We start from the raw sequence: 18071 nt of genomic DNA on the forward strand, positions 1-18071 counted from the left end.
ACACACCACACACACCACACACACCACACTACACCACACACACCACACACACCACACCACATACCACATCACACCACACCACACCCCAGCCACACCAGCCACACCACACCTGACAACACCCCACCCCACCCCACACCATCTTTTCAGCACGTACACAGTCTCCCCTAACAAGAGAACCATCCTTTCCAGATCAAGAGCCTGTGCTCGCTCACTGTGACAGAAGAGCGATTTCCAGATCTGGGCTGTTTCTCTTTCCTTTGAGCACCCCCTCCCCTGGCCCCTGCCCCCTGTGGACACAGCATCAGTGTGAAGGCCTGCAGAGGGAGGCACTTGGGCGAGGACGCACGCGCACCCTTCTGTGTTAACTCTGGACCCTTAACACGCCTAGGCCGTGAAATACAGACCTGTATCTGCTTGTCATTGGCCTCCATTTTGGTGGTCAGGGCAGCCAGTCTTTCGGTAAGCTCCTCCCTCTCTGCAAGACTCCTGTCTTCACACAGTGTCTGCAGGGCCTGCAAGGCATCTTTGGTCTTCAGCAATTTGCTGTCCGTTTCTTTCAGTTTCCGAGATACAATTCTTTCCTTTTCTTTGGATTTCTTAAGTAGCTGCCTTAAATTTTTAACTTCATTCTGATGTTTAGCCATAATCTGAGGTACATTATTTTGTGAAGTCTCATATCTTCCTATAGCTTTCAAGTGCCTAATCTCAAGCTGTTTCAATAATTGGTTTTCTAAGGCCGTGGCTTCCATCTTACGATGTATATCAGTTAATTCGTTTTTCAATTCTTTAATCTTATGGAGCCTTGCTGAGAGCACGCGCTGAGTTATGGCATCTCTTCTCTGGGTAATCATATTGATTTTAGAACTTAAAAGTGATGCATTCCACTTCTGCTTTTTTTCAACTGAGATTTCCTTCTGACCTGTTAAGCAGATAATTCAGTTAGTTACTAGATACAAACATATATATATAGATATATCTATATCTATATCTATAGATATAGATAGATATAATATGCTAAGTGTCCCTCCCTCTGTCTGACTGGTCGCTATGATGTGCACTGATCACCAGGGGGCAGATGCTCAATGCAGGAGCTGCTGTGACATGCACAGAGAAATGGCACTGCGGACCTGGCACCCACAAAGTAACACTCAGCTTCCCCTATATATCTATATATATATCTGCAGGTATGCAAATATGTACACCCCCCTCTCCTGCACAGATGTACATATTCATGAGAGCTAGAAAGGGAAAGAACTAAGATTGAATGAATATCCATGCTTAGGATAGGCACTTTATATATAGCTACCTCATTTAATGCAGTTCTTTAAGGTCAGTAATAGTCTATTTTATAGCTAGACTTTTTTAGTTGTTTGTCCAAGGTTACATAACCACGAAGTGACAGAGTGGATTGAAAGCCAGGTCTTCTTTGACTTTGAAACCTGTACTTATATCTTTTATAAAGCTAAACTAAAGCTCATGAAAATAGGTAACATTTATTAAGTGCTATTATATGTCAGACATTGAACTACTGTTTTATACAGATCAGATGTAATCCTTTTAACAATATCTTATGGGGCAATTAGAGTGTAACATTAAAGCCCAATGTAATATGTGAATATCTCATATGTTCAAAAACCCATTTAAAAACCATCACACTGCTTAGACAATATATACAGATATTCAATTTTTCAATACATCCAACAAAGACCCTTTTTCTTCCATTACTTTGGCTGGGCACCAAATAAAGTAGTCAGGGGGCTTGTGTACAGGAGTTTACTTAAAACAAAATGTTTCCAAACAATGTTATAGCAAACTTATAAGCACCAAGCTTACATAATTGAATTTGAGTATGTCAAATGTATGTGCAATATCACTTACTGTCATCCTATTTTAAAGATGAACAAACTGATGCTTAGCGATGTCACTTGTCAATAGGCACAAGTTGGGAGACAGAACCCAGGTCTGTGTGCCTACACCACTGCCTCATATCTATATTCTTTTGTATGATGTATATGTTTACATGTATATAGTATATGTATGTGTGCATCTGTGTATGTAAACAAATGTGTGTGCATGTGTACATATTAGTATATTTGTATTGAGAGAGACTGAGTCTGGATTCTAGAATCTAAAATATCTGGTCCTCATCCTGGAGAGAGAGGGAATGTCATGGCCAAGGTCACTGGTGTCCTAACCTTAGGCTCCTGGCCAAGTGTGGACACATCCTCTGAGACATGGCTTAGTATGTTTGGTATGGGAAAGGCGATTTGGCCTGGGATAGAAACAATGAGCCAAAAGAAACAGCCGGTGCTTTCTGGGGATACAACAGTTGAATCCTGGCTGTGAAAGACCACATGGATTTGACCACCGTTAGTGTCTGTATACATCAATTATAGATGAACTGTCTTTACAACTGTGCCGCCAATGGCATTTATTTTCCCACTGGCGACAACGGAGTAGGGCTGAGGTTGAATATTGAGTATTCTGGAATCAGCTTTTGAGTACATTGAAAACTGGAAAGCACAGCAGACCAGTCTGTGACACCTATGAGAAGGGCAGTGAGCAGGTGCTTGTGGTTGTGTCGAGGCCACTTGAATAGCCTGGGCAGTGGCTAGGGGAACCCCAAACCCAGGCCATGTGGATCAGGCTGGATTAAAACAGGGGTGGGTGGCGGTGTCACGTTCTATGCCATGCCCACCATGACTGAACTTGACCTCGAACTTGTACTCTCTTCCAGCTCTTGGGTGACATGACCCTGAACAGGAGAGGGAGTTCTCCGAGACTAGAAGGGTGAGGGGTGGTGGGTCACGTGGGCATTGAGGCTTGTATCCCTGACTCACATGTATTCAAGTGACTGGAGGGTGGGCAGTCAGAATGAGTGGGCGCCTGGGGACTAATCCCACAGCCCTGGCCAAGGCCATAGGTGGGGATGTATATAGAGGGCCTGGGTGCTTTGAAAAGAGGAGGTGTCAGCCTTTGAAAGATCACATGGGCCCCACTGGTGTGACTCAGTGGTTGAGCATCGACCTATGAACCAGGAGGTCTTAGTTTGGTTCTTGGTCAGGGCACATCCCTGGGGTTGCGGGCTTGATTCCCAGAAGTGAGTGTGCAGGAGGCAGCCAAACAGTGATTCTCTCTCATCATTGATGTTTCTATCTCTCCCTCTCCCTTCCTTTCTGAAATCAAGAAAAAAAAATCACATAGGCTTGGACAAGAACACATAAGTGATAAAAATAAAGGACCAGAGGCTCTTCTGAAAATCTTCTTGTCTGTGAAAGGTCTTCCATATGCCCTCTACTCCCCAAACACCTGAGATTACATTTCTTGCCTACCCTACTGGGCGGGCCCGAGAGAATAAGCCAGTTTGCTTCAGAAAGGTAAATATATCACTTGCTATTGGAGTGGTAGAGAACAATTTCATATTCTACACATCATGCATACTTATATAACTATAAAGCTGTAGAAAATGAAAATAGGGTTTAATCCTTAATGCTTTTATACCTCATTATCCTAACCTACACATAATAAGGGTAAAACTTACAATTTCTATCCCACTTCACACAATTAAGGCAGATTTAGCTTAATGATTAAACTACTCTTGGGATATTTAATTTTAAACCACTGAGCTAAGACACTCAAATTAAGTTAATTCATCAAAAAACATGTACATTTAAGTCCATAGTTAACCAAAAAGGCGCTCATCACATTACATACAAGGCAACGTGCTCTTCTGAACATTACAAGAATGTGCCCCACTCACGCTTCCCCGTGCCTGCCTCCTCCTTCCCGGGTCACCCTACCTTCCTGTCTAGGAGCCATTGTCTTCCATCCCCACCCCCGTTTCCCCTCGGCCTCTTCTGGTCTCTTCCTCTTTGTTTCAGTGTCTCGTTCTATCATCAAGGCCTTCCACGCCCTCAGTCTGGTTCTGCTCCTTATCCTGAGCTATGTTCCCATCACTCCTGCGGGCCTGCCCTCCACCAGGTTCTCTCTCTTCCAGGTAACGCTATATTTCACCTCGATAGAGATGCCCACCTCCGCCAAGGACCAGGGTAAGAAGAGGGTCAAAGGAAGGGCCCTTTCCCTTTCTGTTCTCCACAGTTCCCGCTGTTAGTCTGTAGGTGAGGGTCTCCAACACTGCCTTCATCTACCACCTGCACCTGACCAGACCACAGGGCCAAAGGCGTGCTGGCGATCGCATGCAGTGAAATAACTTCTTTTTCGGTATACCCATGTTTTGAATGACTATCACATATTTTGGCACTGTATTAGCAAACACATCAAAGAAGAATATACGGGTGGGGCAAAAGTAGGTTTATAGTCATGAGTGCGTGAAACACAGTTATTCTCGTATTACTATTTATTAATTATTGTATTATTTTCCATATGAACAACTATAAACCTACTTTGGCCCTCCCCTGTATAATTGAAAGAGTGCTGAAAGTACATTTTCTAGAAAAGATACAGTTTTTAAAAATTAAATTGTAGATATACCGTATATTGCTTGCTATTATTTACATTGGTTTAGGTAAATCTCTTAATACTTGACCAAAGCAAAAATCCTATCAAACTGAAGTCCTCATTTCATCCTTATAATTTTTCTCTAGGAAATATCTTTCGGCCATAAGCTTTGCTTTTCTAAGCTGGGACTTGAACATGATCTCTGATGTTATTATTCTTTAGTGAATCCCAGGTCTCCATTGGTGGTTCCTAATCCAGTGTTCCCAGCCCCTGAAGGTCAGCCATCGACTCTCAATGTGTAAGAATGATGAGCAGATGCTGACCATCCACGGAGAAGGGGCTGCACTGGCGAAAACATTAAGCCTCTTAGCTTTGGGTTAGAATTATATCAATTACTTGCTGCTGAAATTTCTTTGGCAGATACTTGCAAAACATGAGCTGTAAGGGAACAAAAGAATACAAGGATAAACCTAGGAAACACGTTATCATTCTATGACAAAGTTTGATGTGACAAGTATTTTAAGTTCCTGATGCACTGGTACAAGGGTCCTCAGGGGCATGTAATTTGAGTTAAAGATGCACCCAATATTTAAAACAATTTCAGAGTATTCATACACAAAAGTGCCCTTCAGAATTTGAGTGTACTGTCAGGTGACTGAATTAATTTAGCTTACTCCCAGTTTATGGACAAGTATCTTGTACAAAACACATAATAAATATCTGTGGAACAAATAAATGAAGAATCAGTTTTAAATAGTTAAATCATAAGGTGCTTAGAACTCAAAATGCAGTTCATTTCTCATAGAAAGTTTTACAAATGCTAACAGCCTTCCCACAGTCCCACAAAAGCGTAGAGTCCAGTGGTTCTCAATCTGTGGGTCGCGACCCCTGAAAATACATCCTGCATATCAGACATTTACATTACGATTCATAACAGTAGCAAAATTACAGTTATGAGGTAGCAACAAAAATAATTTTATGGTTGGGGGTCACCACAACATGAGGAACTGTATTAAAGGGTCGCGGCATTAGGAAGGTTGAGAACCACTGGGTAGACTCAATATACAATGCAGTAGATAGATCCATGGTCCCTTGTCATAACCCTTGGGGGCTATGCTGTTTCTAAACTTGGGGGTCTTGTTTTTTAAGGTGCATGTATGGTATTTTCCACAGTGCTTCCATCCTAGTAGGGTTGGGGACAGCATACTTTAATCAAATAATATTTTTAGGTGAAATAGATTTAACTATCCACACTAAGTGAAATAAAGATCAGTCTCATGTCAGTTCAAATCAGGTTTGTTTTTTTAACGTAAATTTCATGCCCAGCCGGCCTGGCTCAGTGGTTGAATGTCCACCCATGAACCAGGAAGTCATGGTTTGATTCCTGGTCAGGGCACATGCCTGGGTTGTGGGCTCGATCCCCAGTGTGGGATTTGCAGAAGGCAGCTGATCAATGGTTCTTCCTCATCAGTGATGTTTCTCTCTTTCCCTCTCCCGCCCTTCCTCTTTGAAATCAATTAAAAATATATTATAAAACACATAAATTTCACATATACTTCATGTGTATAATATATGTGAGAATCCACTACAAACCTAAAAAAATTTTATTGATTGATTTTGAGAGAGAGAGAGAGAGAGAGAGAGAGAAACATTGATTTTGTTGTTCCACTTATTTATATATTCACTGTTTGGTTCTTGTATGTGCCATGACTGAGGACCAAACCTGCAACCTTGGCGTATCAGGATGATGCTCTAACCAACTGAGCTACCTGGCCACAGCCCAAATCAGGTTTTTGTTGCTAAAGTAGTTTTGGTGCCAAACATATGAAAAATGTTTGGTTATCAGAGCTTCCTAAGTGTCCAATGCAGCTAAGGGATCGTGTAACCATGGAAGCTGACTGCGATGCATGTTCTGGTGTGCTAACCGCTTCCGAATGCCGGAGTCCCACTGTGAGGGAGGTGCTGGGCTTTCCGTCTTCTGCCCCAGGCCTTCCCAGTGGGTCTGGGACTCCCACCTTCTAGAAAAGGGGCTTCTAACCTCCTGAGAATCTGCTGAAAGCTGTGGTCCCTTCTCCCTAGAAGAGTTCACAAACGGAACTCTGCATAGAAGTTCATGGGGTTCACAGGCAAGGGTCTTAGGTTAGGAGCCCCTGCTCTCTAGCTAGGAAGAGGGGGAGCTGGAGATTCTAGACGACACAGACATGGCACAGAGTCCTAGTCAGGCTGTGGTGACAGCTATTGGGTAAATGTGACAGACGTGCCCCACACTTACAGGCTGTTACTTTCCACCTGTTGACTCATGGCAGTTCTCATGGTCACAGTGGAAAAGTCCCGGCTATTTCTCACATAAACAATCTTTATAAGCCCAGGATTGCCTGCAATGGGAGGGGGTGATTGCAGTCTGGGCAGGGAGGCAGGAAGTGAGGAGGTCAGGCCATCACCAGGCTAATTCCAATTTAGACAGTTAGGAGTTGAAGGTGTTGGCACTTCTAAAATCCACAAGGAAATGACATAGTCAACAGCCTTTTGCCATCTCTGTTTCAAAAGATTATCTTTGTCATATGCCTCACCAGAGTTGGAGAACATCTTTTCGGGCTGTTGAGACAGGAATTGGTATTTCATTGGTGATTCACACCAGAATTTTCCAGCTGAGATGTAAGGCAAGAAGCCACTGAGATCCAAGCACCGTGGTGCTCTGTGACAAGGCCACCTGTTAACTAGAAAGGGAACCAGCCTCACTGCGGGCTCCAGCAGGTGAACGTGCAGAGGGCTGGCACGGCATTGTCAATCTAACTCTCGGTTATTCTGTAATTATTCTTTTTTTTCTTTTGTCATCAAACACCTATTGAGGGTATGACCATTTTTGGCTGGTTTCTTCTTCTGAATACAAAAAGTGAATTTAAAAATAAGTCATCTGGGAAAATAGACTAAATTCCAAGTCTGCAAGTTCTGCACCAAGTACAGACCCTCCTGCTCGTGGGAAAAGTAACCAGCAAAGCACAGCCGTCCGTAATTATTCTTAATTTCTCTACTTCCAAACTCCTTCTGTAAAACTTCACTTATAATACATGTGGACAATATAAAAAGGTAATAAAAGTGAATGTGGCCACTTCAAATATTAGTGCCTTAAATAATGATGTCAGTGTGAGCAGACCCTGGGTCTCGGTTGGGACATTTTGCTTACCTTTAGGTTGGAAGAGTTCAGAAACGTAGTTTTTCTTCTCCTTTTTTTCCTTTATCACAGGCTTCTCTAAATAGTGTCCATTAGCGGCTGTTTCTGAACGTTCAGAGAGAAAGTCTTCTGAGTAATCATAGTAAGAAATTAAGCTGCAGGAGCACTGAGATCTGCTGTAGTCCACGCTCTTATCGGAGGCGTTGCCATCCCCGGGAAGGTCGGCCGGGCTGGGGCTGCCCCTGGGCTCCTTGGGTAGCTGGTTGCTTCCCAGGGCCACGGCGGGGAAGTGCTCATCACCATGGTTGCCTGCTGCGCCAGCCAAAGACATAGCACACCTGATGGAAGAAAGGGGCTTTTAGATCCATAGCCATTGACATTAAAATGGACCTGTGTGTTATTACATTGAACTATCTCTATATATAAAAGCCCAGCAACCGGAATGGCAGAATGACCAGAACGACTGATCCAGTCTGATCCAGGCCCCAATTGGCCCCCAACACCTCAATCAGGGGCAGGGCCGGCTGCCAACCACCCACGGCCCCTCCCCGCTGCCAGCCCAGCCTAATGGGCCCCCATTATGGTGGGCCGGCCGGACCCCTTGAGGGTATGACCATTTTTGGCTGGTTTCTTCTTCTGAATACAAAAAGTGAATTTAAAAATAAGTCATCTGGGAAAGTAGACTAAATTCCAAGTCTGCAAGTTCTGCACCAAGTACAGCCCATCCCGCTCGCGGGAAAAGTAACCAGCAAAGCACAGCCCTTCGTAATTATTCTTAATTTCTCTACCTCCAAACTCCTTCCGTAAAACTTCACTTATAATACATGTGGACAATATGAAAAGGTAATAAAAGTGAATGTGGCCACTTCAAATATTAGTGCCTTAAATAATGATGTCAGTGTGAGCAGACCCTGGGTCTCGGTTGGGACATTTTGCTTACCTTTAGGTTGGAAGAGTTCAGAAACGTAGTTTTTCTTCTCCTTTTTTTCCTTTATCACAGGCTTCTCTAAATAGTGTCCATTAGCGGCTGTTTCTGAACGTTCAGAGAGAAAGTCTTCTGAGTAGTCATAGTAAGAAATTAAGCTGCAGGAGCACTGAGATCTGCTGTAGTCCACGCTCTTATCGGAGGCGTTGCCATCCCCGGGAAGGTCGGCCGGGCTGGGGCTGCCCCTGGGCTCCTTGGGTAGCTGGTTGCTTCCCAGGGCCACGGCGGGGAAGTGCTCATCACCATGGTTGCCTGCTGCGCCAGCCAAAGACATAGCACACCTGATGGAAGAAAGGGGCTTTTAGATCCATAGCCATTGACATTAAAATGGACCTGTGTGTTATTACATTGAACTATCTCTATATATAAAAGCCCAGCAACCGGAATGGCAGAATGACCAGAACGACTGATCCAGTCTGATCCAGGCCCCAATTGGCCCCCAACACCTCAATCAGGGGCAGGGCCGGCTGCTACCCACCCACAGCCCCGCCCCGCTGCCAGCCCAGCCTAATGGGCCCCCATTATGGTGGGCCGGCCGGACCCCACCCATGCACGAATTTGTGCCCCAGGCCTCTAGTAATGGATAAGTAAGAATTCTGAAGTATTTTCTGGAACCATTTCAGTTTGGTTTTTATAATTTTCTACATAAACTATAAGAACCCTGAGACCAGACTTTGGTGAAATTATATTCACAGGTAATATAAGATAAAGTTCCTACCAGATAGAATCAATGTCAACAATTTACCAATCAGTGAATTGTACTCTTGCTCTCCAAAGCCTATCTGCTTGTTGGGATTTTTTTTTTTTTTTTTTTTTTTTTTTTTTGCCTTGCTCAGAACTGAAGAAAGTGATTGCATTTGCTCGGTCTGGAAGGCTCATATAAAATGCAACGCTTACGAAACCCAGACATATTTGCCCAAATGTATACACTTTTCTTTACTAACAATGAATCACATACTTTTAAGATTAAAGATACAGATCAGAATTAATCTATTTGATCCATAATTATATTTTAATTCAGGAAATTTGCATTCCTTTTTATGTGTTACTTAGACTACTATAACATGAACATCATTTCCCTGATTATATTCTACATGATGACAGAAGAAGCAATAAAAAAAAATGCTGGTTTGCATAAGAAGATCATCCAGGGATCGGAATCCTTTTGAAGAAAATGCACTGAGTGGGAAATTTACATTTGTTTAGCAAATAACTAACCATATTTTCAGCTGTACAAAACCCAAACTTTTATAAAGAATGGATTTGGGCCCTAACCGGTTTGGCTCAGTGGATAGAGTGTCGGCCTGCAGACTGAAGGGTCCCAGGTTCGATTCTGGTCAAGGGCATGTGCCTTGGTTGTGGGCACATCCCCAGTAGGGGGTGTGCAGGAGGCAACTGATCGATGTTTCTCTCTCATCGATGTTTCTCACTCTCTATCCCTCTCCCTTCCTCTCTGTAAAAAATCTATATATATATAATGGATTTGGGAAAAAATCAAACTAAGTTTGTCTAGTTATTATACAGTTAACTCTTCAATGTAAAAAATAAAAATATTATTTGGGAACTAAAGAATGGTACAGTAGACTTCAAATAAATATATTTAAAAGATAAAAAAAAATAATGAGTCCTGGTTGGTGTGGCTCAGTTGGTTGGAGCATTGTCCTGTGCACCAAGGGGTTGTGGGTTTAATTCCCAGTTAGGGCACATACCCAGGTTTCAGGTTTGATCCCCAGTTGGGGCACATACGGCAGGCAACCAATCAATGTTTTTTTCTCTCTCTTGTTCTCTCTCCCTTTACCTTCCTCTCTCTCCACTTAATATAAATTTATGTTGCTATGAGAAAAGCTCCAAGATTTATTGAATTTTGAGTCCCACCTATGGTTGTCTTGGCAGGGCCAGACCAAATGAATTTGCGGGCCTTATACAGCCCATGGGCTGGTCGTTTCTCACCCCTGCCTTAGAGTTTTGCCTGTCCTTGTGCCTCCCCACCTCTTCTTACTCATGACCTTGGCTCCTAATTTCCTCCCCATGCATCTTGACAAATCCAGATTGCCTGAACATGGTTGCTAACCCACAACAATAATTTGGCTTTTACCAGTTGTTCCTGCCACAAGCTAAACTTTGACCTCTCCTCTTCACCCCCAACTCAGAACACGCCTTTGAAAAATTGCCTCCTGGGCACTGTGGGACAAAGGCTTCTTTCAAGGGTGCTTTTCATGTTACAGTCACAGGTTGTCCGGCTGCCACCAACCTGGGTGTGTGACAAAGTAGGTGACAGACAATTTGCAGGCTGACCAACTTGGGTTTGAATCTGGGTCAGTCACTTAGCTAAGTGATCTTGGCTATTTGTAAATGTAAGAACACCAACGTTACAGGGGGAAATGAGTCTAAAATACCTATCCCAGGACTTGTCACACAGTCAGCAATCAACACACAGTAGGCTCCCTTCCTGGAAGGGTAATTCTGGGACCAGACCAGGACTGTCAGGGACGCCACTGGAGTCTGCACGTGATGGATGTGAGTTGGTCGGTTTCCCATCACTTGTTTTACCTGGAACAACTCCTTGGGTAATCTCATTAGACTGAAATGCCCTGAAGACAGACTCTGTCTTTTTTTTTTTTTTTAATATATTTTTATTGATTTCAGAGAGGAAGGGAGAGGGAGATAGAAACATCAATGATGAGAGAGAATCATTGATTGGCTGCCTCCTGCACGCCCCCTACTGGGGATCAAGTCCACAACCCAGGCATGTGCCCTTGACCAAAATCGAACTTGGGACCCTTCAGTCTGCAGACCGACACTCTATCCACTGTGACTAAGCCAAACCAGCTAGGGCGACAGACTCTGTCTTGTTCCGGTTGTAGCTTCAGGCCTAGCGTGGTGCTGCCACCCAACCACTACTGTAAATGCCTGAATGGTGATCATACCACCACCTACTGTGTGCCAAGTACGGAGGGAGGCGCTTACATATGTTAGCTTACTTAAGTATGATGATATTGCCGAGAAAGTGGCATCATTAACCCTATTTTACAGATGAGCAAATTAAAGCGCAGAACGGTTAAGTAACTTGTCCAAGGTCACTAAGCTGGTGAGTGGAAGCCCTGAGTTTTGAATCCAGGTCTATCTGCCTTTAAAGTTCTTTTCACTGTGCCACACTGCTTGACCCAAAATGGACATCATCAGGCTCAACTCACTTATTACTACAACCTTAAAATGTCAGAGTCTGTGAAAACCTGCAGTAAGCCTGTGGGAACTGCATGCTATTCAGCTTCCATTATTTTACCTCTAGTCTAGAGTTCAAAATCTTAGACTATATAGAAAATAACTTCTTATCCCTTAACCTTTTAGATTAATCAGTATAACTCACTCTGAATCTGATGTGATAGGAACAGTGAGACGATAAGCAGGTTAGGTGGAGGGGTGATCTCCTCCCTGCCTAAAGCAGAACAATGAGATTTGAGGATGTGGCCGTACCACCTCCATTGTTTTAGATTCCCTCTGAGTCACATGCTCACAAAGGGCTAACTCGTGATTGGGTTGCCCCGTGTGTGATACAGTACAGAATGGCATCCTGCTGCCTTAGTTCAATAAGCATTGGTCAAACATGGGGGGAAAAAAGCAGCTCTCTGGAAGATTCTGTTTGTTAAATATCAGTTTTCTCATTGATCTGATAAAATTTGATCGATTACTAGTACCAGACCTGTAACTACACTTTTAAGTTGATTACATTGTTTTAGACTGTCTTTGTATTAATATAAATAGGCTATACTTCACCACTGTTATCAGTAAAAACATATATGGATTTCTGAGTATGTGGTGCATTATTGAAAAAATCCAGGTCCTAGGCCAACTACCTCATGTTCTTCTTAATGAACTGAATAAATAATTAAAAGTTTAGTCAAAGAACATGTATTAATGTCTGCTGGGCACAAACTTCTGCCTTCAAGGATTTGAAAACAAGCAAAGTTAGTAATCATGTAATGCTTGTTATAGTTAGCACACTAGATTTTGATATATGAAACTTATGGTAGCACATAGTTCAGGTTTGACAGCATTTATACTTTGAACCAGCAGTGTTTCCAGTATAACACTGCCTGTTGTACTGCACTTGAGGCATAATTTCACTATGTCTCTATCATTATAGGGTTCATAGTAGTTTCTTTACTGTTATGACTCAGAAATACAACCCACAATTAAAAAGCAGGTGGGGAGGGTAGTAAAGGGAAAGGGGGGCCAAATATATGGGGATGGAAGATGCTGGGACTGTGGGTGTTGGCACACAATGCAATATACAGATCATGTATCACAGAAATGCACACTTGGAACCTATATGATCCTATAACCAGTGTCACCCCAATAAATTTAATAAAAACAACAACAACGATGCCCTAGACTGTTTGGCTCAGTGGACAGAGCATTGGCCTGTGGACTGAAAGGTCCTAGATTTGATTCTGGTCAAGGGCACATGCCTGGGTTGTAGGCTTGATCCCCAGTATGGGGCGTTCAGGAGGCAGCCAATCAATGATTCTCTCTCATCATTGATGTTTCTATCCCTTCCTCTCTGAAATCAATAAAAAAAAAAATATATATATACTGGGGATGTGCCTGCAACCAAAGTACATGCCCTTGACCAGAATCGAACCTGGGACCCTTCAGTCCGCAGGCCGACGCTCTATCCACTGAGCCAAACTGGTTAGGGCAATAAAACTATATTTTAAAAAAGTAAAAAAAAAATTCTAAAACAAAACAAAACAACAACAATGAAAACACTGTTCTAAATTAAAAAAATGTGATCCAGTTGATCATGCTTTTCTGGAACACCCCATGGTGAAGGAGTAACTACATGTGACAATAATAAATTTGTACAGCATGTTCATTTAATTACAGAATTAGAAATAAGAATGTTCAAGGTCAAGAAATACATCTGGGTCATTCTGAATACTACATTCAGTTGTCTTCAGTCCTGCTTTTGCAACAAGGCAGACAAAAGAATGAACACATGCTAGAAAGTTTAAGACGAATGAACGCATACCTGCCACTCTTTATCCACCTTGCCTAAGATGTAGGAAGATCGGCTGTGTGTTGGAGCGGAGGGTTCCTCACACTGCAGTATTTATTTATGGGGTTTCCAAGGTAGTATTTTTGGACATGTTTTGGCCTCTTTTTAAACAAAGAATATATTTCAAAAAACCTAGAATGATATTACAGAAAGAAAATGTTAAGATCTCACAAATTAATATGGAAACTCGGTGTAAGATAAAGGTGAAGAAAGTGGGGAGAGACGGGCTAGGACCTGGTCTGGAACTCAGAACAAAAGTGAATCCTTATTTCATTCCTCACAGTGAAATAAATATAATTAAAGATGTAAATGTTAAAAACAAATCTTAAAAGAAAACAAGGAGTGTGGTAAGAAATAAAGCCCAGAGGCCACATAGGAAACAATTAGTAAAAATGGCTGCATAAAAAATTTAAATTTCTGTGTAACAACAACAAAAAAAATCAAGTTAAAAGGCACATCAGAAACTGGGTAAACTATTTTCAATATATAAAAAAGAGCTAATTTCCTTAATGTACAAAGGACCCATAATAATCCATTAGTAAAATGGGCAAAGGGTATGAACACATTACATAAAAAGCACATTACAGAAACATAGACAACCAATATGTAAGATGTTCAGACTTACTCTAAATTAATTAAATGCAAATTAAGACAATTAGATTCCAGTTTCATCTATCAGAATGACAAAAATTAAAGAATTGGATGAAACACCGTCATTGTAACTATGATGAACAGTAATACTGATTCTGCATAATCGTTTAAGAACTCAAAGAATGAAGTATATCTCTGTTGATGTGTAAATGCAGAGATCTCCAAGACACGTTCATTTGCTAATCAGCGTTTACATGTAGTTCATTACGCATTATAATAAAAGGATTTAAAATCCCACTTTTAAGATTTGAGACTTGCTTGGCCATATAAAAGAACAAAGTCTTACTATTTGTGACGGCATGGATGGACATGCTAAGTGAAATAAGTCGGACAGAGAAAGACAAATACCATATAATTTCATTCGTGTGTGAAATCTAAAGAGTAAAATAAATGAACAAACAGGACAGAAATGAGCTCATAGATACAGAAAACAGACTGAGGGTTGCAAGAGGGGAGGGAGTTTGGGAAACTGGGTGAAAAAGGCGAAAGGGTTGAGAAGTACAAATTGGGAATTACAAAATAGTCATAGGGATGTAAAGTACAGTTTAGGAAATATCCTTTATAATAAAAGGGTAATATGCAAATTGACCCTAATGGCAGGACAACTGGTCGCTATGATGTGCACTGACCACCAAGGGGCAGACGCTCAATGCAGGAGCTGCCCACTGGTGGTCAGTGTGCTCCCACAGCAGGAGTTCTGCTGAGTCACAAGCCTGGCTGACGGCTGCCAGTGCAGCGGCGGTGGCAGGAGCCTCTCCCACCTCCTCGGCAGCACTAAGGATGTCCGACTGTGGTTTGTGAATTTTCGTGCACTGGGCCTCTAGTATTCAATAATGCAATAACCAGTATGGTGTCAGATGGGTAGTGAAAATATCAGGGGGAACACTCTGTAAAGCAAATGATTATCTAACCACTATGCCGTATACCTGAAATTAATACAAAATAATATTAAATGCAAACTGTAATTGAAACATAAAGTAAAAAAAAGGAAAAAAAGATTTAAGACTTGCATTTGGTAGTGTGGTAGGCTGATTACCACCCCCAGGACGTCCACATCCTAGTTCCCGGGATTTGTGAATCCCCAGACCCTGGGAACAGAACCTGTCATGTTATTTAGCAAAAGGGACTTTGCAGAGTGATGGATGGATGGATCTCAAGGTGAGATTATCCTGGATTATCCACGTGGGGCCTGATGTAATCACAGATGCTTTTCTTTATAAGAGGGACACAGGCGTCAGAAGATGGCACTGTGATGAGGGACGCAGGTCAGAGAAAGAATGCTGACTATAGAGGTGGAGGAAGGGGTCACAGGCCAAATGCAGGCTGTTCTGTAAATTGGAGAAGGCACGGAAATGGATTTCCCCTGGAGCCTTCAGAAGGAGCCAGAGTGAGACTCATTCCAGACGTCTGACCTCCAGAACAGTAAGAGAATAAATTTGGGTTGTTTTAAGCCAGAGTTTGTGGTAATTTCTTTTTACAGCAGCAATAGGAAACTAATACAGGTTACCTTGAAAAACCTCAACAATCAAAATGAGACCAAAAGCAGGCTATTGAAATGTAAGTGAAATGCATTATTATAAACTAGAAGCCCAGTGCACAAAAATTCATGCACTGGTGGGGGGGTGGTCCCTCAGCCCGGCCTGTGCCCTCCCGCAGTCTGGGAGCCCTCAGGGGATGTCCGACTGATGGCTCCCATAGGGAGCGGGCCTAAGCTGCAGTCTGGCCTCCCTCTGCAAGTGGTGCCTGGCAGGCCAATCAGGGGATGAGGCCGGCAAGCGGCTGGCCCCACCCTCCGATCGCCCCTCTGCAGCTACTGGTCGCCGCTGGCCCCAATTGCCGTCCCCTCCCTTTGCCCATTGGCTATCACCTTGGCTGGCCTGGCGCTGCCCACTTGTGGGCCCTGCCCCCCGCTGGCCAGTTGTTCCACTGTTTGGTCGATTTGCATTTTATTATAAAGGCTTTTATTATAAAGGATGTCAAGAAGTCAAAGAAGAGGTTGAGTTCAAAGGCTTTGGGGAAAGACCTTCATGCTTCCAGAACCCGTCACCTGGACTACATCTGGGAACACAACGCCAACCCTGGGAGCTGGTGGGACTGTTAGCTTTGGAGAAACCAGCAGGACTGAACAGCAGACTCTCCTGGCAGCATCTGGATGGAGAGTCAGAACAAAGCCAGAAGGCATGGTGGAGGCACGCCAGGAGGCTGAGGAAGCCATGTGGGGAGGGGGAGACTTGGGGAGGAAAAGGTGGTGACAAAGGTGACAGGGAGCTGACGAGGTCAGGATATTAATTACACAGAGCACATAAGTCAGGAAATAATATACTTAGACTCATGGAGGCCAAGTTTCTTGGTGCCTGAAAGGGTTTTATTTACATAGAAACAGGGAAGGCTGAAAGAATCTGAGGTATTGGACCAGAATAGGAAATATTGGGTTAATATAGATATCTATGTATCTATATAGATACATATATAGATATAGAAGTATAGTTGTGTGTGTGTGTGTGTGTGTGTGTGTGTGTATGTGTGTGTGTGTGTGTGTGTGTATGCAGGTATCACTGTGTGTGTATTTTTCCTACCTCTGCTCTCTGAGAAGGCCTAGAAGCAATGACACTCCAGTAACAATGAGCACCACGCCCCACTAAAAGGACTCAGTGTTCCTTGCAGCAGTGGATGATTCAGGGCTGGGGCAGGTGAAGAACAAGATAAGGCTGGTGTGTGTCCTTCAAATCTAGGACATTCGAGTATCCAAATAAATGAGGGGTGTGTGAGAGGACAATCTACTAAATCAAACAAGAATCCATGAGTTCATACTGATATAAATGAGTGAGAATGGAAGAGGAAGCCCTTCCTTACGGTAGAATAACAACTAATAAATACACAAAGAATGGTAGAAATAGACAATGGCTATTTGGCAACTACCCTGGAGGTAGTTGAAACAGGCAGGAGTTGTCAATAGATGCTAAAGACCAGTGAATGTAAATTTGATAAGGGACAGGATTTGGCACAATACTAACCAAAGGGGAAGAAGGTGACTTTGTAGAGAAAGAAACCTGGAAGACACCACCACCTTGATCAGGTCATCAAGGTTCATCACCAGTGGTGGGACAGGTGGACCTCATGTGCCTCCCTGTGAAGAAAAAGGGCTCTGGGTCATTTCTGTGGTCTTCCTGCCAGGAGCTCAGCCTGTGTCACATCAGGAAACTCCAGCCGGACCCAGGCTGAGGGTCTTCCCACAGAATGAAAGGCCTGAACTTAAAGTTAAGCAGGATGTTAAATGAACAGAAACACTCTCCCCTTAGCTTATAAAAACAGTATTACATAGACAAGATGATCACATACCCCAGGGGTTCAGGAACACTATTTCAAACATGCATCCACTTTTGAGATTATATCTCCCAATTTTTTGCTTCATAAACTTGGTCACTGTCATATTGAAGACAAGTTTAAGAATGAACACATTGAGAAGAGAGGGAGTATGCTATACAAGGAAAAATGCTTGTGTGGAAAGACATCTGAGTTATATATAGTACCAGCTCTGCCAGGATAACTAGTGTTTGTCCTCAGTTGTTTAGTGTATGATATTAGCTGAATGGACTTCTAAAGTCCCATCCAGCACGAAAATCTGTAAATTAAACCTACCTATATAGATCAGAAATCTTAAGCTTTATCTGATTACATGGAAATGTACTATGTTCAAAGTTTGGATGGTTATAGACAAGTTATGTAGGTTTAGATAATTTAACAAT

The 18071-nt window shown here is 42.8% G+C and overlaps 1 protein-coding gene across 1 annotated transcript in view; it reads right to left on the reverse strand.

Annotated features, from left to right (window-relative positions):
• LCA5L (Leber congenital amaurosis 5-like) overlaps positions 1-7961 on the reverse strand; it is a 17711-nt gene extending 9750 nt beyond the window's left edge. Inside the window, exons 1-2 of the mRNA XM_014534369.1 lie at positions 7643-7961; positions 405-919 (exon numbers count right to left, since the gene is read on the reverse strand). Of these exons, the coding sequence (XP_014389855.1) occupies positions 405-919; positions 7643-7961 (834 nt within the window). The remainder of the gene's footprint in view (positions 1-404; positions 920-7642) is intronic.
• Positions 7962-18071: the final 10110 nt, after the last annotated feature.

Source organism: Myotis brandtii, unplaced genomic scaffold (assembly GCF_000412655.1).
Source record: "Myotis brandtii unplaced genomic scaffold, ASM41265v1 scaffold1297, whole genome shotgun sequence".
NCBI classification, from domain to species: domain Eukaryota; kingdom Metazoa; phylum Chordata; class Mammalia; order Chiroptera; family Vespertilionidae; genus Myotis; species Myotis brandtii.